The sequence below is a fragment of the Neomonachus schauinslandi genome, chromosome 8 (genome assembly GCF_002201575.2).
Source record: "Neomonachus schauinslandi chromosome 8, ASM220157v2, whole genome shotgun sequence".
Lineage (NCBI taxonomy): Eukaryota > Metazoa > Chordata > Mammalia > Carnivora > Phocidae > Neomonachus > Neomonachus schauinslandi.
In genome coordinates, this window is record NC_058410.1 from 32,441,254 (window position 1) to 32,464,365 (window position 23,112).

General features: G+C 40.5%; 1 protein-coding gene across 3 annotated transcripts; it reads right to left on the bottom strand.

Moving 5' to 3' along the window:
• Positions 1-871: 871 nt before the first annotated feature.
• Positions 872-13,110, bottom strand: ARG1 (arginase 1). Of its 3 annotated transcripts, XM_021693651.1 has the most exons (8): positions 12,897-13,110; positions 9,029-9,101; positions 6,477-6,651; positions 4,506-4,665; positions 2,854-2,948; positions 2,424-2,528; positions 2,089-2,225; positions 872-1,866 (listed from the first exon to the last, which is right to left on the bottom strand). In XM_021693651.1, the coding sequence occupies exons 1-8, from the start codon at positions 12,951-12,953 to the stop codon at positions 1,700-1,702; spliced, it is 969 nt and encodes a 322-aa protein (XP_021549326.1). In that variant the 5' UTR covers positions 12,954-13,110; the 3' UTR covers positions 872-1,699. The 3 variants fall into 3 exon arrangements, with proteins under 3 accessions (XP_021549326.1, XP_044773563.1, XP_044773564.1); XM_044917628.1 differs by lacking the exon at positions 12,897-13,110 and having other exon boundaries at positions 9,029-9,785; XM_044917629.1 differs by lacking the exons at positions 2,854-2,948; positions 4,506-4,665 and having other exon boundaries at positions 12,897-13,020.
• Between the last annotated feature and the right edge of the window lie 10,002 nt (positions 13,111-23,112).

The following is a 23,112-nucleotide window of genomic DNA, read 5'->3' on the forward strand; positions in this document are numbered from 1 at the left end:
AAATAGGCTTTTAAAAGAATTGTTAATCAGACATTAGAAGAAGATAGATTTATTTGGTTTTAGAATGCACCTGAGGGGAAAACAATGCCTTTGTATTCATTTCATCCTAAGAGTTTTTTCTTTCTGGGGGAAAAAAAAAAAAGTCCAATAGGACTGTCTGCAGTGGTGGAAATATTCTGTATCTGTTCTGTCCAATACAGAGTCAGAAGCTGTACATGCCTGGAGCACTTGAAATGTGGAACTGAATTTTTAGTTTTATTAAGCTTTAATTAATTTAAATAACCCCATGTGCCTACATTATTGAACATTATACTTTAAGGTCCATGACAATTGCTCTTACCTAAAAGTAATTCAGTAAAATATTTATCTTACAGAGTCTATAGTATCAGTTAGGTTTAAGATTCTGGGTTGCATTTGAAAAATCAGATGACAGAGGCTCTTTAACACATAGCTACTACAGCAGTAAAAATCCTTTCATGGGACTGGCTTCATTACAGAGTCCACTGGAGTTCTGTATAAGTTGGGGAGAAGGGGAAGAGTTTGCTTCCCTGGTTTTGATTATACAGCTGACCCTTGAACAACACAGGGGTTAGAGGTGCTGACCCCCACACAAGGTTGAAAATTTATAACTTTTGACTCCTATTGTTGACCAAAAGCCTTACTGATAACATTAGCAGCCAATTAACACATATTTTGCTGATAATATTACATATATAATATGTATATATACTGTATTCTTACAATAAAGCTAGAAAAAAAAGTTATTAAAATCATAAGAGAGAGAAAAACATTTACATTACTGTGCTATATCCAAAAAAAAAAAAAAAAAAAATCCGTGTATAAGTGGACCCATGCAGTTCAAACCCATGTTGTTCAAGGGTCAACTGTAGTTTACTCTTACTTATTTTATTCCATTTCCCTCACTATATTCCAGAGCCAAGATGAGTTTTTGGGTTGTTTAAGGATTTCAGCCAATGAGACACTATAATTGCAATGAGTGAAGGGACGGTGGGAGTGTTGGGAAGCCACAGATAATTTTAGGTGAAATTCCTATCTGAATTAGAAGGTTTTAGAAACAAATAGCAGTTTGATTTCTTTTTTCTACCTCCCAAAAGGCTACCTGAATAGCAGCCTTGCTTAAAATATAAGCCAATATCATGTCTGAGGTTTAGAAAAAGTAAAACATGGTCATCTAACATTAATGAACTTGGGAGATTCACAAGGCCTTACCATTACCCATTTACAGATGAAGAAACCAGGAGGCAGAGTTTCATCTCACCAGTTTTACAGTGTTTTGGGGATGATGATTTCACTGTGGGCTTTTGAAATCCTTAGTAAATCCATGTGTTTAGAAACATATAGACATAATACAACCTTAATATAAAGAGTTTATTATAAAAATCACATCTTTGAACAACATGGGAATATGGTCCCTTTTCAGGTGGGGTAGCTTTATCTTCCGATATCAGGAGTCCCACTCTATATGTGGTTTTAATTACACAAAACTTAGAATTTCCAAATCTTGAATTTCACACCAAAAGGGAATTGATAGTTTATATTAATTATACCAATATTTACCGAGGCAGAACATTTTTCAGAAAGACCAAATTTTTGGGAGGATAACTGTAAGCTTAAGTAAATTATTAAGATTGACTAATGATGACATTAGCTGTGAGATTTTTACATGATGTTTCCACATTTACTTAAGTGGGTTAAGGTAGTCAATAGGCTTATGATTACCCTCCCGTGCAACTCCAAAGCAAGCCAAGGTTACTGCTACTGCTGTGTTCACTGTTCGAGTTACTTCTTCTGGTGTCTTCCCCAGAGAGGGGTTCACTTCCATTATATCTAATCCTGAGAGTAGCCCTATAACAACAATGGAAAATAATGTAGTTTGTTAAATAGTTGACATTTTTAATTCAGTACCCTGCCTTGAAATATTATCCAGGAGTGTAAACCGCTGGTGATTGCATCATGTGATGGGCATTCTGGAAGTGTCCAATGGGGCTTGATTTTCAGATCAGATGGTATAAATATATCCTGGCCATGGGTACACTTGCTTCTTTATGCATCCCAATTTTTACCTACCTGTTTTGTAAATTTCTTCTGTAATGTAGAGACCTTCTCTGTAAGACAAACCTCCCACAACTGGTGTGCCCGTAGCTGGTGTGAAAGATGGGTCCAATCCATCAACATCAAAGCTCAGGTGAATTGGCCTTTTTTTTCTTTTAAGAGATGGGAAAGAAATTCAGTTTAAAGTTGGTGGTTTAATACATAGTACATAAATACAGTTCTTACCTTGCTTTATAAAAAGTAACAATCCAGTGAAGTTCCATAATTTTACATGAAGGCTTTATTAATAATCATTAACATCAGTAGTAAGTCCTTTTAATCTTTACGTTACACACACACAAGCATCATACCTTCCTAGTAGATAGCTGAGTGCTTCTTCCATCACCTTGCCAATTCCCAGTTTATCCACTTCAGTCATTGAAAAATATTTAATACCCAGAGTTTTCAAAATGTAGCTATGAAAGAGGAGATATTAAGATAATCCTACAGTTAATAGTCTAACTCTATGCCCTCGTTTACCTTTAAAGAAAAGATCACTGTGGCAAGATACATAAAATATTTAAGTCCTATGAACTATATGTATATATTAATGTATTTTTAACAGCAAGTCAATTAGTATAAAAATCACCTGATTTATAGACATAAATATTTGTATGGGTATATAGATATTGATATATATACTTGGTGCTTAAAATAATTTTTTTCTCATAGGTTTGACCAGCATGCCTAGCATGCAAAAGAGAGAAAATAAAGGTAATTCACATCAAGGAATAAACTTACTGTTCCCCAGGGTCCACATCTCTCAGGCCAATATACACAATATCTTTTGCAGATATGCAGGGAGTCACCCAGGAGAATCCTGGTACATCGGGGATCTAAAATTGCAATGTTTCCATTTGATTAGTATATATGAATCTTGAGCAAATCTTACATTGAAAGTTAAGGGCCTTACTGGATTGCATATATCTTATATTTAGAACATAAATTTCGAGGAAATCATTAAAACACAATACAAAATTCAGAAGAGAATGCCTCCCTCCCCTTGTGGTGCTCTAGATGGCTTTGGCTTTACCCACCTTCACCCTGGCCCAGACCCAACCTGAATCATTTGTCAGCATCTACCTCTCTGTGCCCCATTCCACGGGGCCCTGCTTTCCCAAAACTCTGCTATAAAGAAATCAGTGGCTTTCATGACTTTTGTAGCTTCCTTCTTTATTTCTCTTCTCAGTAGGACTTAATCCCAAGGATGGCTTAGAGTGACTAGGGGAGATTTTCAAGCAGCTTCGGTTGCTCTCCAAATGCCCTAGAGCCAAGGGCGGCTATTGCCATGTGCTAACTACACACTTTGTAAGTTTATAAACCTATAACTTGGTTCAGAAAGTGTTACTTCTATGGTGAGAGCTGTGAATTGTGTAAGACTGATGAATCACAGACCTGTACCCCTGAAACAAATAATACATTATATGTTAATAAAAAAATTAAAAAAGTGTTACTTTTGAGCACTTAACAAGGGGTTTGAATCCCCAGGTATCATAAAGACCAATATTCTATAGCTATATCAGTAAAAATTGTTTTATTGATATGCTACAAAATATCAATGAATATGAACCACAATGTTAAATCTTAATCTGGAATGTAATCTCACATCTTTTTTTTTTTTTTTTTAAGATTTTATTTATTTATTTGACAGAGACACAGCGAGAGAGGGAACACAAGCAGGGGGAGCGGGAGAGGGAGAAGCAGACTCCCTGCTGAGCAGGGAGCCCAATGAGGGGCTCGATCCCAGGATGCTGGGATCATGACCCGAGCCAAAGGCAGTCGCTTAACAACTTAGCCACCCAGGCGCCCCTGTCATCTCACATCTTGTAGAAAAGAAGTTTCTAGGGAGCAAGGAGTTAGTTCTTCCTCTTATGATGTAGATATGAACTTCTCACAGTAAAGATGTTAAATAATAAACCATTATAATCCATATTTTAAAACTCCATTTTTGAAAAAGGCCCATGATGTGGAGGGGATGCTTGGGAAGCATGAAAGGCTGTGTGTCACGTAGGAGAAAGAGGTAGGTTATAGACCAGTTCTGGCCCTTGCCTTGCTATGTGTTTGGCATGTGATCTTGAGCAAGTCAGTTAACCTCTGAACCTCTGCTAACTTGCTTATAAGGGATTACTCCCTGCCCCACATACTAAAAAGGTTATTAGTTTAAGAATAAAAAGGGAAGATATATGTAAAGTCAGTTTGCAAACTATCAAGTAAGGTAGAGGCACAGAGCCTCACTTCCTTTATGCACCAAGCCTTAGCTTATTGGCTGCTGAGAAAATGCTTTGAGATTACACCAAAAATAAGATGGCACCAGGGTTCTTCCTTCCCTTCTATCTCCTCGACTTTGCTAAAGAGACAGTTCCTTTTTAATAGAATACAAACCAGCCCCTTACCTTTCCTTTTAGTTCCTTCAGAAGGAAAGACACAGGTTGTCCATGCAAGTTCCCACTTGTGGTTGTCACTGGAGTGTTGATATCAGTGTGAGCATCCACCCAAATGACACAGAGATCTGGGTGGACCCTGGCATGGCCAGAGATGCTTCCAACCGCCATACTTTAGAGGAAAAAAGTTTGTGTGAACATCAGGTTTGCAATATTATTCCATCCATCATACTATTAACTCAGTGCTCTCACTTGGTTTTCCTTTAAGTCAAAATGGCTGGTATTTCTGGCAGGTTTTTAACTGGAGGTGCCAATTAAACAATTATAACAATAGAAAAGCATAGCTTATGCTTAATTACTAACAAGGTAAGTTTTCATCAATGGGCTTACTAAAAAACTTGTGATTTTTTATTTTTTGGAAACCACCTTCTAATAAAATTGCAAATTATTGTTTTAACCAAAAATTAAATCTGTATAAGAACACTAGTCACACAGGAAATTCCTTAGCATGAGACACTATTTAATTCTCAAGATTAAATCAGGCTCGCTTCCTGTACTCTCATGTCTCTTGGTAAATACTTCATTCTCTCAAGTGAATTACTACAGAGTCCATTTTTCCTAAAATCCAATTATTTTACAATTGGGGAGCATCACTCAGAAATCCTTGCATCTAGTTCAACCAGCATTTCCTGAGTGCTCACTTGCTATTCAGTGCTCAGAAGCTCTGCTTGAACTTCCTACTCTCCTGCCACACATTTAAAGACCCACTCTTATCCTGGTCCAGAACTCTCAAAGTTCAACTCAAACACTCCAAGCTCTAGAAAATGTGCCAGAATGGAAGCACTAAGTAATATCTTACATAAAATGTCAAAAATTAGGATTTGCTATCTGGCACCTGTGTCCTCCCACCTGCGGATGGTCGTGTCATTCAGGGATTGTGAACTTGTAGATGCTCAAAGTGAGGGGAACCTGCCTTGAAGCTTAGATATTGATTATCCAGTTTGGTATTTGTTTCCCCTTCAGATTTCTTGTCTTGTGGCTGTTTGCCACTCTTAACATTTCCACGTACAAATTTTTCCACTTAAAAAAGAAAGTGAGCCCCAGTCTCTCAATTGCAGTTTTGTCACACAGGAGCCCTGGAAATGGTTTGGCTTTGGAGGAAAACGGAGCTGAAGTGAGCCATTGTCATGTTTGTACTTTCTGATCTGATCAGACCTCTGATAATGTACTCAGGGACCTCAAGAGTAGACATTAAAAAGGCTCATGCACAGAAAGGGCCTTTGCCACATTATTTATAATCAGGAAAATTTGAAAATTACCTGAATATGTGGCAATATGGATATGTATAGTGATTTAATACCCTGATGAAAAATATGCAACAGTAAAAATTATGCTTATATATACCATGAGGTAACATAAGGAAATCTGTACTTTAGGTTAAGAACAAAGCACTGGATCACATGGTTGTTAAAATCAGGTATAAGGGAAACAGTATGGCAGGAAGGAAATATGCCCGATTTGCAATTTCACTTGAAATGTTTGTTAGGAAATACAATTACTACTATTTTATTTGTGTGTGTGTGTGTTTTAAAAGTTTGAAATTATTACTTTTAGAACAGGAAACATACTTTCAAATGTTGACTTAAATGAGCTGTTCCTGCTATCAGGAATCAAGTATAGTAACCCGGCCAGGAACTTCCTCGTGTTTATTCATCTAGGAATGTAAGTTTGTGATGCATATTTTACTGAAATCCCTTCATGTCATATATTTTCTGCTGTAATAAAGGTAATGCAAGACTTTAAATGGAGCTAAGTCTCTATTTCCAAAAGAAATAACTGAAACAATTAAAAGAAAAAAAGGCAGATCGGTATAAAGTATTGATCAGCACTTTTCCTTTCGTATTTTCTCTCCTCTCACGGTTTCACTTATACTCCCTTAGGCCCTTTGTGCCCGACTTCAGAGGGAGAGTCATTAGGCAGGACCTGTGGTCTCCGCCCAGCACCAGGCTGGTCCTTCCCTGCTTCTTGACTTCTGCCACCACGCCGGCCAGCTGCTCATTGGCTCTCCCCACAGACCTCGGATTCTTCACAATTTGAAAGGGAGGATCACTAGGGACATCAACAAAGGGCACGTCCCCATAATCTTTCACATCACACTCTGTAATTAAAAGCAAAAGTTTTAGGTCACTACATAAAAAAAGATTACAAAACAGTCTGTGTAGGATGATTCCAAACTTGCAAAACAGTGTACTTTTATAAGGATAAGCAAAGAAAACATCAGGAAGGACCATTCAAGTTGCAAAGCTAGAAACCGTGTCTGCTTTTGCCTGACATTGTCATCTCAGCTGCACACTGGGCTCTCGGTAAACACTTGTGCAATCAATCCAGTGAGGCTGGACACGAAAGTAGGACAGTGATCATCTTCTGGTTTGGGCTTAATAAGCGGCCTCGCTGTCTTTATCTCTGTGTGGCCCTACCTGCTTATGTGCTTTCTACATTTCTCCAATAAGCATGTGTTGTATTTGTAATAAATTGTTTTTAAAAATATATATATTATATATTATGTACATGCCCAGAAGGAAATGCACCAGTTACACCACTATTTTCTTTCCTTTTTCTTTTTTTTTAAGACTTTATTAATTTGACAGAGAGAGACACAGCAAAAGAGGGAACACAAGCAGGGGGAGCGGAAGAGGGAGAAGCAGGCTTCCCGCTGAGCAGGGAGCCCGATGCGGCGCTCGATCCCAGGACCCTGGGATCATGACCTGAGCCCAAGGCAGACACTCAACGACTGAACCACCTAGGCGCCCTAAACCAGTATTTTCTAAATTTTCTGACTGTAATTAACAGTCCTTGGTTTCAATCCAATCTGTTACCTGCTGGAGTAGTTCAGCTCCCTCCCCTGTGCTTTGTATCTGCCTCACAGTGGTATTGTCAGAATTCAGTAAGCATATGATTAGCAACGAGCTTAACACTTCAGTGAGCTCAGGAAATAAAGGCTTAATTATTATACTTTTTTAATAAGGAGATATTGCAGGTAACCCGAGGTTCCTAAGGACCTGGGTGCACTTCCTAGAAGGACTTGCATTAGGTGTCAAGGTACAGAGCTTCAGGTAAAACTGACATGAGATCAGTGTTTGAACTAACCAGTCATTGTATATTGTATTTATTATATGTTTGTGCATATCTATGATTCAGTAACACCTTTAAGAGATTTAGCCTGATATAAAATCTGACCAAATTATGCTTGTTAACTGAGAGACTAGTCCAGTCCATTTACACAACCCTTCTGTTCTCTCTCCCCCTCCTTTTCTCAGCTTCATGACATATAATTCTTATTTACTAAAATTCATTCAGTTTAACTGTACAGATCAATAAGTTTTAGAAACATCTACAGTCTTGTAACCACCACCATAATCAAGATTTAGAACACTTCCATTACCCCCGCAAGTTCCCTCATGCCCCTTTGCAGTCATTTTCTGTGCCCACCCCAAGGCAACTGCTGATGAGCTTTCTGTTCCTATGCTTTTCCCTTTTCTAGAACTTCATGTAAAAGCAATCATACAGTAGGTAGTCTTTTGTGTCTGCTCTCTTTCACTTAGCATGTTGTCTTTGAGGTTCATCCATGTTCTTGCCCTTGTCAGTGGCCCGTTCCTTTTTGTGGTTGAGTCCGAGCCCACAGTGTGGATGTACCACCTGTCATTTATCGCTACACCAGTTGATGGGTATTTCATTGTTTCCGTTCTTTTGGCTGTTATAAATAATGCTGCTAGAAGCATTCAAGTACAAGTCTTGGTGTGGATGTGTTTTCACTTCTCCTGGGTAAATACTTAGGAGGAGATCTGATGGGCCAGAAGGCAGATGGGTGTTTATTTAAGAAACCGCCAAACTGCTTTCCAAAGTGGCCGTATCATTAAGCATGCCCACCAGAAACGTGCGACAGTCCCAGTTGTTCTGTGTCCTTGCCAACACATCATCAGGATTTTATATGTAAAGACAACATTTGCTTTAGCCTATTTATACTTTTAAACTCTATATCATTTTCTATCTGCAGGCTCATGTATGTATATGTATAGTACACGCATACACACATTCACACTGTGCAAACACTATGTGCTATCACCACCACCACCACCTTCATCATCATCATCATCATCACTGTCTTATTTCCTTTTGCAAACAGGAGTCTTCTTGCTAGCGGAGTACTTCCTACTGCCCCTTACTTTTCCTTCGCACTTCTCCTAACTCCCCTACCACCCACCCAACCCCAGTTCTAGCCCACAGATTCTTTTATACAATAGCCTGGCTGGAAAGACAAAATATCTGAGTGAGGATATTCATCCAACAATACCTATGGAGAATTTTCTCCATACACTGCTTTTTTTTTTTAATAGGATGTACTTCTAAAATTACCACTCATGCTGCAATTCTGTGGGATAAATGTCATTCCACATGCATTCCCTTTTAGCAGGAGCCTCTCCTTTCTTCAGAGCAGGAAGGAAATCAGGCTGGTCATCTTTCAATGGAAAAATTACCTTGTTCTTTCAGTTTATCCAGCAGGCCAGCCTTTCTCAATGCTGCGGGGCCTTCTTCCACCCCTCCTCGTGGCTGAATGATTAAAAAATAAAATAATTCAGACATGATCAGATGCCCACAATAGAAACTCTTCATTCTTCAATCAGGTGAAGAGTAACTATCGTTTTTTGAGTTCCTCCAGAGCCAGGAATTTACCCCACCTCCTTGAATCATCCCAGCGAGGCAGACTGAATGAGTCCCATGTCAACTCTGAGGATCTAGAATCGGAAAGGTTATCTCATTTTCCTATAGACACGCAGCTAACAAATGGCAGAGCTTTAGTTCATATCCAGGTTCTTTGGATCCCAGAACCTGTGTCTCCTCTTCCCACGACAGACACCACGCTATCAACGTGGTGAACATGTAGTTTGTGCAAAAGCACTCTGAGAGACAGAGATGCAATCAACTAAAAAGAGAGGCCTTTTGTTTTTGAGTAACTCATGAGCTAATAGGGAATGTGTATATTTAACCCCAATTACAGTACTTGGGAGATTTGTTTCAGTGCCGATACAAGAGGTCCTAACAACAAAAACAGGATGCTCCGAACTCTGCCGGGGACAGAGTGTGCCAGGTAAGGCCACATGGGGTAGATGACATTTCAGCTGAGTCTTGCAACATGAGTAGGTTTCCAGGAAAAGGGATGGTGTGGTGGAGCTACTCTGCAAACCCAGAAAACAACTTGGATAAAAGCATAAGAGGGGTGCCTGGGTGGCTCAGTCATTCAGCGTCTGCCTTCGGCTCAGGTCATGATCCCAGGGTCCTGGGATCCAGCCCCGCATCAGGCTCCCTGCCCGGCGGGAAACCTGCTTCTCCCTCTCCCACTCCCCCTGCTTGTGTTCCCTCTCTAGCTGTCTCTCTCTCTGTCAAATAAATAAATAAAATCTTAAAAAAAAAAAAAAGCATAAGAAAAAACCAAGTGTGGCATGAGAGTGTCCTACATGCACATCCGCACGGGGGTAAGTTGCTGAGCTCCTGGGGAGAAAACAGGCCACAGAAATTCATCACCTGGGAGCTGAATTCACAAAGACCAACCCGGTATTTCAGGTTCTGACCTGCTTCATTCAGCAGGATTGACAAGAATGCTCCACTTGCTGTTTTTATACGTCAGAGAGGCGAACACACTTCCTCCTTGCCATAAATCCTCTCCAGCTTCCTGGCAGAATAGCGGCCAAAAGAAACAGTTCTCTTCTGTAGCTCTCTGATTCTAATTTCCAACAAGGCTTATAGACACAGGAAGTTATTTGGGGTTATCCAACGAGAAGACGTGCCAGAAGACCCGGGCGTCTGTCCCTAGGATTGGGGCCGCGGCACCAAACGAAGCAGCTATTTCTACCTAATTCCACTGACAGCTGACTTGCCCCGGCTGCCAGGCAGACCCTGGATGTCACATTCCTGCTCTGGGCGCCAAGCGCCCGCCACCCCTCTGCCCAACACGTTTTGCTCCTTTTCTCCCTTGCATTCTGGCATGACCACCCCCACACACTTCCCTCCTGGAGCAGACGTAATTGCCCCTTCTTTAAACCTCAGTAGAGTGCCGCTTGGCTCTAATTTTGCCTTTCGTTTTATGGTTGCTTTGTCTTTCCTCCGTTATTAGATTTCAGCCCAAGGTTCTTTCTGCTCACGGGGCTACATGTTGTAGCCTTTCATAGATGCTCAAAAACTGTCACCCTGAGAAAAACCCCTGGCCGTTTCCCTCTTCCTTTCAAGCTTTGGAACAAGTCTCATAGACCCCTTAGTTGACACCCTATTTGTGCTAATGCAGTGGTTAGATTTTCCAGAGTGATAGGTTATTTGTTTGATTCAAACTGCTTCTCACTATTGGTCTCTTCTCACTGCTTGGTTTATCTGCCCACTTTGGAAATCACTTCCTTAGCTCCACTGACTTCGAAGCTGGGTCCCCAGCCCTAACTGGCCACAAGCATCAAGTCTGCGGTGGATTGACAGGCATTAACACAAATCAGGTGCATAAGCATCGGGATCATACAATCCTGTCTGGAATCACACAGTCAAGGCTAGTAACTTGGCAAATTGCTAAACCTCTCTGAGCCTTAGTGAACTGTATAATAAATATAATACTTCTCTCATATTTTGTCATCAGCTCCCCCCCCCCCCCCCACTCAGTGCCTTGCAAGGGAGTGGAATCTTTTCTCAGACTCAACCTTCTGCCCTTAATTCTCTCCTTTGCCTATCTGTAAACTTCTGCCTCCTTTAGCTGAGGAGAGATGCTAATATGTAGGCCACCATTTCCCTCCTATGCTAGGGCTTAGGGTAGAAATATCTCTCTCTGAGCCCTTACTATCAGGAAACAATAAGCTTCCTTCTCATGGGGCCAAGTTTTAATAGGGGAAGAGCTGTAGGGGAAAAGAAAAAGAAATACTAAAAACAGAAAATGCATCAGGCTGTGTTTCAAAATACTATCCCTTCGATGGGCTATTATTATCATAGCATAAAATCTTCTGCTGAGGTCCGAGGGCCGGAATATATTCAGGCTGCTACATGCTTGCCTGCCTCCCTCCCTCCCCCACTCCCGCCCATCTGCCTGTCTTCCTTCCTTCCTTCCTTCTTTCCTTCCTTCCTCCTTCTTCAATTTTTATTTTCCTTCCTCCTTTCCTTCCTTTTGGTCAGTTATTTTCATTCTGTCTTCGTTAGAACCTGTCACAAGAATAGGTGAGTATATTGTGGGTTTTGCAATTAACCCGAGCGCTAGAAGAAACACTTCTATGTCAGCAAAATGTCCCTGTGTTCCAGGAGAGAGCTTTGAAGGACTCCCAGGGGAGGTGCAGCAGTGTTTACTGACACTCCAAATGCAGTTTGGGTCTCTACCCTCTGACCTCTCCTAATCTGTTTTGCAATAAAATGCCAGAGTGCCAAGCATGAGTTCAAAACTAAGAGGAGTGAGCCGCTGCCCAGATGGGCAAAGAGAACGCTGGAAAACGGAGAAGACCCTGTTTGAAACAACCACAATGACAAAATATCAACCCTCAGAGTTCCAAGTCACACTGTCTTGTTTGCTTTTGTTTTGTTCTTTGCGTTCCCCCTTTAAGCACAGATGCATGCTGAAGTCCGAGGTCTCTAGTCACACTGTTTGCCAGAATGAGTGCGCTCACCAGAAAAAAAGGCTGCAAAGTGCAAGGTTGCTGGCATGTGTTGGCAACCTGGGCATTTCATAAATGCATTAGTCCCTTCAATGTTGCCAACTTCCAGTTGGATTTTCTTCTCTTTCCTTTTTCTTTTTCCCTCCCTCAAAAAGACATGCACAAAGGATTCTACCTAGCGCATGTACCAACATTTTCACAGGATAATGAAAGCCCTGAAATAATATGAATCATTCACCAAGTTGCATAAACCAGTAACATTTAGGTTATGCAGACTAAAAGAAGTCTGAAAATTGCTGCCAATCCACGAGATGCTTCTAGGCATTAAGACATGACGAACCCAAAGTGTTTTCTCAAAATCCTCTGGCCTTGGCATATGCGCTATTGAAACCCAAAGCAACGAGAACATGGGAATCTCAATGGGTAGCTATAATACAGACACAGCCCATTACCATTCAAATAAAAATATGTTCTCTTAAAGAATACCAAGAAAAATGTAGTCGATTCAAATAAAACTGGCTGCCGCTGAGATTAGGAGCCACAAGAATAAGTGAGTTTGTTACCATAATTCTCCAATGTTGCAAAATGGTAAGAGGACTTTAAAATATATCTATCTGTTTCAGGCCCGGCTGTCCCAGGGAACTGAGCTAAGCAGACATTAGCACCTTACTAATTCTAAAGTCTGAGACTTTGTCATGAATTTCAGTTATTCAAGGCCACGCTTTTTACTCACCTGGCCCTTTGAGAAAGGCGCTCCGATGATCCCTACGAATTTTGACTTGGAACTCATGTTCTGGCCCCTTCTCTCTGCTGCACTGAGTTCTCCAGCCAGGCACCGCTCTCTACAGCCGTCAGTGACTGAGGCCACATATTTGTTTCCATTTATAACTGGGCTGAATCTGTTTACCTTATTCTAATGAGGAAGGCTGGCTCCACCCACCGCACGGAGGAAGAGTCAGGCGAAGTCTCGCGAGGTCTTCATACCTGGACTAACCACGAGTCCCTTTGGGTCTAGATCTGTAAAGTGAGCGTATTCATGTCGCCGGTTCACTCCCATTTTACAAAGCCAGCTGGATGACTAGACTCTTTCCTAACCACAATCTCGATTTCCTAAGCCTGAGAATCTTTTCTAATCATAATCAATTAATCATAACCACATAAGTAGTGTCATGGTGCTCGCTGAGGAAACGCAGGGCAGGGCACCTACCACCTCTAGGCCTTTGAATCCTCCTGTGGGGAATAGGGCTGGGCCTGGTGAGTCGGTCTCTCACTTTCCGTCCAGCCCTGCAACCCTGAGTGCCGGTCTCACACACTAGGATTAATGGTTAATCCATGAGACACGCCTCATGCGCCACATGTGTCAAGGAAAGCATAGGCTTTCCTTTTCCCATTATTACTGAAAAGAAAAATGAATGACCTGATTAAGAACCCAAAGATGTTAGCGAGCGAATTCTGAAATACAGTGTGCAGGGAAAGTAACAATTCTTGGGATGGTAGTATCATAATCAGAAGTAAAAATAGTCTACGTTACATTTTTATCATGTGCCGGATGCTGTTCTTTTATATTATCTCATTTAATCCTTAGACCAATTTCATTATATATTTTTTTAAGATTTTTATTTATTTATTTATTTGACATAGAGAGAGCACGAGCAGGGGGAGCGGCAGAGGCAGAGGGAGAAGCAGATTCCCCACTGAGCAGGGAGCCCGACGCGGGGACTCGATCCCAGGACCCTGGGATCATGACCTGAGCCAAGGCAGCCCCGCTTAACCAGCTGAGCTACCCAAGCGCCCTTCTTAGACCAATTTTATAGCAAGTCGGACCATTAGTTCCATTTTTACTGGTAAAGAAACTGAAGCTCAGAGAAGTTGCCAAATGCTGTGCACAGGCGGTAGACGAGGGGCCGTGATTCACTGGCATTCTGCATCCACCTAACCATTGGGCTTTACAGTCTAAACACGGGTGAAGTGTCAGCTCTCCGTGCCTGTCAAACCTGTGTGTCCCTGGGGGTTATCATCAGGCAAAAGTATGGATTTAAGAGAAATGCACCCCAAAAATTCCTCCAACTGTAAAGTGATATCAATGGCATTTAAAGGGAAAATTCATTTAGTAGACACTAATGTCCTTTTCCTATTGATGGAAGAGAATATTGTGGAGTATTTAAATACCATAAGAGCAGGGAATTTTGTCTGCTGTATTATCCCCAGTGCTGAGAACAGCGCTGATGTGTGATCCCAGACGCCCCTTGATAGGACCATTTTCTAATGAGGCTTCTTATTTTTCACTTGTGAATTTGTCTGTATATCCTAGATATTTACTTCTGGTATTTTGGATAGCGAGGCATTAACCTCTTATGGTGTTCATGTTGCAAATAACTTTCCAATCTGTCAGTATTTAATCTGATAATTTTGTATATGTTATCTTTCATTTTGAAATAGATAATTGAATATTTTCCCCTTATGCTTTGTGTTCTGGGAGTTTCATCTAAGTCCTTCCTGCTCTAAAATCATAAATATGGGTTTCTATATTTTTTTCTGTTTGCTTCAGAGTTTCTTTCATATTTAGTTCTACATCCACTCTTATACTGGTAAGTCCTCCAACTATATTTTTCCCCATGTAGGCCACCGGTTTCCTCAACAACACCTGCTGAGTGATCCATTTGTTCGCCACTGAGTCAAATCTCCATCATGTACCAGGTTCCCCTAAAAGCACGAGTCTGTCACTGTGTTCTTTCTTCTGTTCCATTGGCTTATTTCCCTGTGGCTGTAGCAGGTCTGCATCATTTTATTATCATGGGTGTGTGGCATATCTTACCATTCTTTGGGCAAGAATGACATTTTTGCTCTTCTTTTTCAAAACTGGTTCAGCTACGTATAGGCCTTTATTCTCTTATTTATTTATTTATTTTTAAGACTTTTTTTCCCTTTATTTGACAGAGAGAGAGAGAGAGCACAAGCAGGGGGAGCAGCAGAGGCAGAGGGAGAAGCAGATTCCCCACTGAGCAGGGAGCCCGACGCGGGGCTTGATCCCAGGACCCTGGGATCATGACCTGAGCTGAAGGCAGATGCTTAACGACTGAGCCACCCAGGTGCACCTCTATTCTCCTGTATGTTTAGAATAAGTTATTAGATTCCTAAAAAAGAATCCTGCCAGAATTTTTACTAAATTTGTCCGTTGATCCACAGAGATTTGCTCTCTTTCAAATTTCATTGTCAACATTTTTTTAATACTCTAACATCTTGAAAGTTCCTCTTATATCAAGCTGCGATTGCCTTCCTATTATTTTCTCCATTGATCACAACCCTTCAAAATAAGTAAAACATTCTATCTCTCGCCTGTCATGTCTTTCTTGGGTCCTTTACTGGTTAGCCTGAATATCCCAAATACTTTTTTGCGTTTTTTTTGTGTTACGTCACTACTATTTTCCTTCAGGTTACCACCTGGTCACTCTCTTCAAAACATCTTCTGACCTCCCTATGCCCTCCTTAAGTATGTGGCTTCAAGTGCATCCCTCTAATGTACCTCTAGACTTAGACAGAGTCAGTCTGACCCATCAAAGACAAAATTGGTAATGGTTGACTTTTCTAGGCTACTGATAAAAATGTTGAACAAGGCAGCACTTATGTAAGAGTTCCTTGGCATTCCACTGGAAACCTCAGCTCAGATCGGCATAGCTCCATTAACTAATCACCAATCCATACGTATAGCTGTTCACTCGGCTCGCTCAACCACTTCATCTTGTCTGGAAGGGCACCATAAGGAAACGACCAAGTGTGTCCTTTGTCTGCTACCTTTTGTCATCTACCAGTCTGACTTCCCTGTCGAAGGTAATGATTTGTTCTTGGAAAACATCCTGACTTCTGGTGATCCCTGCTTCCTTCTTCCTATCAACACAAACCATCTTTTCAGTCTCCAAAATTGTCATCTCAGGACTTCTACAGGGAGAAGACAGAGGCCCTCTTATCTGTATCATCCCATCAGAGCCCCACTTTTCCCAGCCCAACTTTTTTATTTATTTAAGAGTATACATATGTATCATATGTACTCTATATGTAGTGTTGTTAAAGCCCTTTTCTTAACTGATTTCTTTCTCTGTCTCTTTTTAAAAATCCTATCTGGTATTTCCCTGAGGATGGGACCACATCTTATTTGACTATGATCGAAAGCCACTAGGATGAGATTTGGCACATGGGCCTTTGTCTTAGTTTCTTAGGGTTATGATAAGAAAATGCCACAAACTGGATGACTTAAGACAGCGTAAATCTATTGTCTCATAATTCTGGAGGCCAGCAGTCTGCCATCCAGATGTTGCAGAACCGTACTCCTTCTGAAACTAATAGGAGAGGTCTTCCTTGCCTCTTCCTAGGTTCTGGAGGTGTTCCAGCAATCTTTGCCATTCCTTGTTATGTAGCTGCATCACGCTAATCCTCCATCTTGACGTTGCAGTGTCACTGTGTTTTCACATGCTCATCTTTTTATAAAAGAGCACGGGTCCTATTGGGTTAAGGGCACATCCTACTCCAGGATGAGCTAATCTTCACTAATTACAACCACAGTGACACTATTTCCAAATAGGGCCACATTCTGAGATGCTAGAGACTGGCACTACAACATATCTTTGGGGGGAATACAATTCAACCCTGAACTCCCTTTTGCTATAACAAAGGAAGGATGAATAAGCAAGTTGCATGCTGAAACGAATCAAAAATGACATAACTCTTACTCTTTCCTTTTTTCTCTTTCTGAGGCTCCAAACTGTGACCCATTTCTTCATGAACTTTTCATCAGCCAGCTAACAAATGAGACTGTTCAGATGAAGGCTGGGATTCCCAGCACTTTTATAGAGGACTGGAAAATCCACAAAATCCTAAGAACTAAATCTCTAGGGGAATGATTTCAAGGTACACTGCCTGGACTCTTTAAGCCCAATGCAGTAAAGATGGGCCTGCTCCTGGAACACTTTGAGTTTACAGAAAAGTGTACACTGGATGATTTCTGGGTAAGTTACCTAGTCTTATCTCTGGATGATGACTCTCCTAACCCTTTGAGGCACGCCAGAAGTCCAAGCAAAGTGGGCGGCCACGAGAAAAGGTTTACTTCAAAAGTCTAGCTCATGTTGTTTCATGTTACTTCATGACTATATATTTATTATCTCCTCCTCTCTTTGCCTTCCTCTCTCTCTTTACCCAGCCAGACTTGAAGCAGCACTCCTCAGAGTTTGGAGGCTATAGGAAACAAAATGTCAAAGTGTAACATTACCGATCTCTCTAGGAGCAGAGGGAGCTCAAGGCAGCATTGCACCAGGTGACAGAGGGCAATGCAAATGTGGGAGCTCTACCCACTTTGGTCTCCTGGGGTCTCCAAAGATATCACACAGTGTCCAATGGGACCCTGAACTACAGCCTTCGAGTCAAGGGAAGATATTTAAGTTCCATTTTGGAGGCTGCAGCTACATACCAAAGAGAGTCTAAAATAGGGAGAAAAAAGAAATCACAGGGAACTAAAATCACTAGATTCAGGAGCACATGAGCCACCTCTGGGCGACACCTAGAAGTAGTTTGGGGACTTAATGTCCTGCACTAAGGGTACAGATTGGAGCCAGAGAACTAGATCCCATTATTGGGATCTCGATTTACTCTGAGAAAAATGTGGTCCAGAACAGAGAATGATAGACATATAAAATAACTGTGACCCCTGAGATAGAGTTGCTTGTCCAAACCACATAATGGACTGAGTCTAAACTGAGCCTGAAATCCACATTTTTTGGATTCTTCTACTGTTGTTCCTGCTTCCATGTGCCACCTCTCTCCACCTGCAAAAGTATCAATTATTAAAAATTCATAGTCCTTTTTATGTGCTCATGTCTCATATTCTGTGCCTCATATTCTCTCTTCTCTCCTTTTGGCATTAAAGTCAAAAGTATCTTAGTGACAGCCTCATAGAGTAAAGTGGACATAAACCAAAACTCAGGGCACATAAATAGTTCAGAATTGAAGAGGAGGCTGCCAAAACAAAAGTTAAAATTTATCAGAATTTTCAAAGTCCCAGGGCGCCTGGGTGGCTCAGTGGGTTAACTGTCTGCCTTTGGCTCAGGTCATGATCTCAGGGTCCTGGGATCAAGCCCCAGATCAGGCTCCTTGCTGAGCAGGGAGTCTGCTTGTCTCTCTCCCTCTGCCAGCAGCTCCCTCTCTCTCTGTGCTCTCTCTCTCTCTCTCTCTCTGTCAAATAAATAAATAAATAAATCTTTAAAAAAAAATTTTTTTTCAAAGGGCCCAGAACAAAGGCAGCTTCTGTTCTAGCTCACTCCTTGAGGTTCCCAATTTCTTTTTTGAATTCTAGCCTCACAATTCTTTACTTGTCATGTTAGATCATCACTGCTTCTAAGGGAGTTTTGCCCAGTATTTTTAGTTGTTTTCATCAAGAGAGATGATCTCAATAACCTAGCCTACCGTTCTTGAAAACTGAAGGTCTACAGGTAGCTTTTTGAGGGCACTCAGGCAAATTACAGTGGGAATTTTCATTTTTGATCTTTCCAATGACATTTCCCAAAAGGGGAAATAGAAAAGTTATCCACTCTCTGGACAGACGTGTGAACCAGACTAATGCCATCTTAGATAAACCCACCATGATGACCACTCTGTGACCTGAAGTCTTCCTGAGCACAGCCCCCACCCTATTATTTCTTTCTGTTTAGTCACACCCTTAAGAACACCTTTGGGACACAGTATCTTGGATCTATTCTGGAATGTGGACTGCGATTCTCAGATATTTCCTCCTGGGTGGTCTCCCAGCTCTAAAAGCAGGTCTTATAGGAGATGGGGTTGTGGAGAACTACTCATCTTGTGGCCACCCAAGACATGCTTCTGTCTGTAAGTCCCTTTAATAAACTATTTCTTGTCAAGCTGGACTTGAGGGCTTTTTCCTTTGTTCTTACGGCTCCTTCAGGTTTTGGAGGCTGTTTTGCATATACTTCCTTTCACAGAACAGGTAGAAATTCTAAGATGTGGATTAAGGTCACGTATGCAAGGAGGCCTGGCTCTCTAGTTCTCCAGAGTCAAGAACAAATGAGTCAGAGTCACCTCTGAGATCATGACACATTTTTACTTGGCAGAGTCTAGCAGTTTCAAGACAACTGTTCAGTTTTTACATCTATACTCTATGGATGGTTCAGAGCACATATTTCTATGCAGAGAGAGGGGAGCTGATGAAGGCAGAGGACTCTAGTCATCTGATTCCTTGGTAAATAATCAGTACCTATTTTCAAAAAACCATTGCTTGCTTCTCTGCTTTTTGTTATGTGGGACTCAGAAGTATAATATATGAACACTACCCTTAACTCAGGATGAATCTAGGATCACAGATTGCATGCACTTTTCCCTTTAATCTCTAATTTGGTATAGTTCTTCAGTTTTTGTCTTTCATGAAATTCAGACTTTTAGGGTCTCTCATTTTAGATTAGTCCAAGGTTTCCTCTGATTAAATTCAAGTTTTGCATTTTTATAAGAATACCACAAAAGCAATGTTGTGTACTTCCCAATATATCATAGTAGAAAACATGTGATTTTAATTTGTCACTAACAGTACAATTGATGTTGACTTGAACCACTTGGTTAAAGTAGGATCTGCCAGTTTTCTCCACTATGAAGTTGCTATTTTTCTCTTTGTAATTAGTAAGAATCTGAGTCGCTTAACAAACGGAGCCACCCAGGTGCCCCCAATTGGTGATTCTTGACTAAAACAATTATTACCATGATATTTACCAAATGGTGATTATTTCCATCTTTTTTTTTTACATACATTAGTTGAATTCTACTCTAAGGAAGAGCTTTTATTTCTCTCCCACTTGTTCAGTTACTCAATTATTTATATCACCATGGACTGGGGGATTCCTACTTTCCTCTGTGGGTTATAATCCACACAGAGGAAATCCACACAGTCCGTATTATTCATTACGGACTGAATGTTTGCAGTCCCCCCAAAACTCATATTTTGGAGCCCTAATCTCCTGTATGATGGCATTTGGAGATAGCAGCCTTTGGGAAGTAACTAGCTTTAGACCAGGTCATGAGGGTGAGGCCTTCATAAGGAAATTATTGCCCTTAGAAGAAGAGACACCGGAAAGCTTGCTCTCCGCACACATGCACCAAGAGGTCATGTGATACCACAGTGAGGTGAAAGCAACCACCTATAAGCCAAGAGAAGCCTCAGAATGAAACCTCCCTTGCTTGATATTGGACTTCAGAGCTGTGAGAAATAAATGTCTATTGTTTAAGCCACTCAATCTATGGTATTTTTTATCTTTATTTATTTTGTTGCTCAGATTACCCCAGATTTAGCCAATGTTTTAAGTTGACTCCTGTACCTTTGTTTACATGGCTCCCACATTTATTGAGCATTTCCTTTCTGGCACCACAAGATATCCCAGGCTCATCTTGTACTTCATTTTGTATTTTCCTGCTATTATCCTGCTAGTCATTTGTCCAAGGAGCCCCGGGTCCTTTTATTTTATTTATTTATTTATTTTTATTTTAGAATGGTATGTGAAAACCAAGATGTGTGCTAGGAGTGCCCATTGGTACTGAGAAATCATTGCCCCTCTGGGCTCTTTCAGCTCATTAAGCTAAGAAATAAGTGTATTACACACATGCACACACACACACATCCTATTCCTGTATCTGTCCATCTGAAAATATTGTAAAAATCACAAGTTTTTGCCAGTTGAAATATACTGGATTGTATTGATTCTCCAATCCAATCGCATAGATTTTCAAGAATTCATTCTAACCTTCTGTTTTTCCTTCTTTGTAACTCCCTTTTCTGACAGCAAGAAACCTGGCTCTCATTACCCACAATTTACTCATTTGCCATATGTATTTAGTATTATTCTTTAAATTCATCAAGTTCTTTGTCCATCTTTTGTTCTCCTCTTTTCTCTCTCTTTTTCTTTTTAGAGAGAGAGCATGCAAGCACATGAGCAGGGCTGAGGGGCAGTGGAGAGGCAGAAGGAGAGGGTGAGAGAGAGAGAGGGAGAATCTTAAGCAGGCTCCATGCCCAACATGGAGCCCAATGCAGGGCTGGATGTCACAACCCTGAGATCATGACCTGAGCCAAAATCAAGAGCTTAACTGTCTGAGCCATCCAAGTGCCCCTCTTTTTTTTTTTTTTCTCCTTAATAATTTTTAAAAGCTCCTTTCATATTAAGACTATTGGTCCTTTTTTGCTCAAATGTGTTGCAAACGTATATATTTTTCTTTACCTTTTTATGATTTTGCTTTATAGTAGTTAAAAATAATATTCTTTGAGAAATTAAATTCAGTAACTGGTGTTTACTTTCTCATAAATAAGATTATACTTGAGAAAAGGGAAGAAAATAGTGTGTACTGACCAGTGAAGTGACTTCTTAGCTTAATGATAAAATATATTTATCATTTCTGTTAGTCAACTCTTAGGGCTTGATTAAGAAGAGAAGGAGAAACACTCCATGGTGTCTTGTTGCTTTGAGAGGCCTCCCAGGGAACCATGATGCTCTCAGCTCTGACAGATCTCAACAAGCAGAGACGTTTTGGCAGGGACACTGCTGCATCATTTAATAGCACACTGTTCTAGAGGTTGTATTCTAACCCCCTGTGTATTAAGGGGCCATGTTTTCATTTTGTCCTGCCAACAGCATTTGATAGGTAATCAAATAAATACTTGCTAAACTGAATAGGTAAAGAACTTTAGGAGAAAACTATTAGGGTTATAATCAGAACATTTAGTCTAAACAAAGTTCTAATGGTCCTTAATAAAACGTTAACAGATGTAATAAAATCTTAGACGTTTGCTTGGCATTTTACAATGTACAGTGCCCTTTCAAGTTAGTTATGTCATTTGATCTTTCATCTTTGGTCATGTATTCCCGGTTTTGCAAATGGGAATGAACTTAGAGATACTAGTTAACTTAGCCAAGGCCTATTGTCACCTGTGGAAGCTAACTTTAAGCAGCCTTATTTTTGTCCAAATGCTATCGTTTACTGGATAATTTTGAAATATTTTGTCCCATTTGGTTACAGGTTTACCTTACACAATTGTCAAGTGTTACTAGTTGACACTCTTAAAACTGTATTTTAAACAATTTGGTTCAAATGCAGCCCCCAAATTGTTGCTTAAACAACCTTCTAACTTTGTATGCAGCCGTGGTAGAATGGCTCATCAAGATAGATTGGTTTAACCCTGGATTTTATTAAACAATATCAACACCAACTATTTGGATGATCTTCAAGTATTTGGCTGGGACCTCCGTCAATTAATGTGACTTTATATCTGTACCTATTGAGAGAGAATGATCTAAGGTGAGGTAATTCATCAATTCTGATTTTTTAATGCAGGTTTTATTCAGGGTTTGAACTAAAATCTAAGAAAGCAACATCCTTGGGCACCACTTTGATTCACAGGAGACTGGTCTCCCTGAGTTGCTTTTTACTATCATGAAATTGATTTTGGTGGGAAGACACAACAACAAGCAGCCTTATGAAATGGATATCTATATTTGCGATGGGGATATGACTGAAGTCATTATGTATTGTAAGTATTCCCTACGTGCAGTCCACTGGGTAATTTCTTTCAGACCTGAGTGCTGTAAAGTCTTTGCTTGGCCTGAGAAACTCTTAAGTTTTCTTTTTTGGGGCAGTAAATTCTATGCAACTGACTTTTCTCATAGGCTGTGTTTTCTAGGAAGCTCAAAGCCAAATTTGTGTCCCACCTGTAGCCAATTATGTAGGGGTCGTGGGGATAGTGTGTGTTTGCACTTTACTTTCATTTTATCTTAATTTGTTTTTGACTATTATATTTTATGTGTTGCCTGAAAGCACCTTCAAATTCTTTATAGTCTCAAAGCATGAAAACACACACACACACACAAACAATTAAACTGTAAATGTTAAATGTTTTGATATACTCTTTTTCTTAA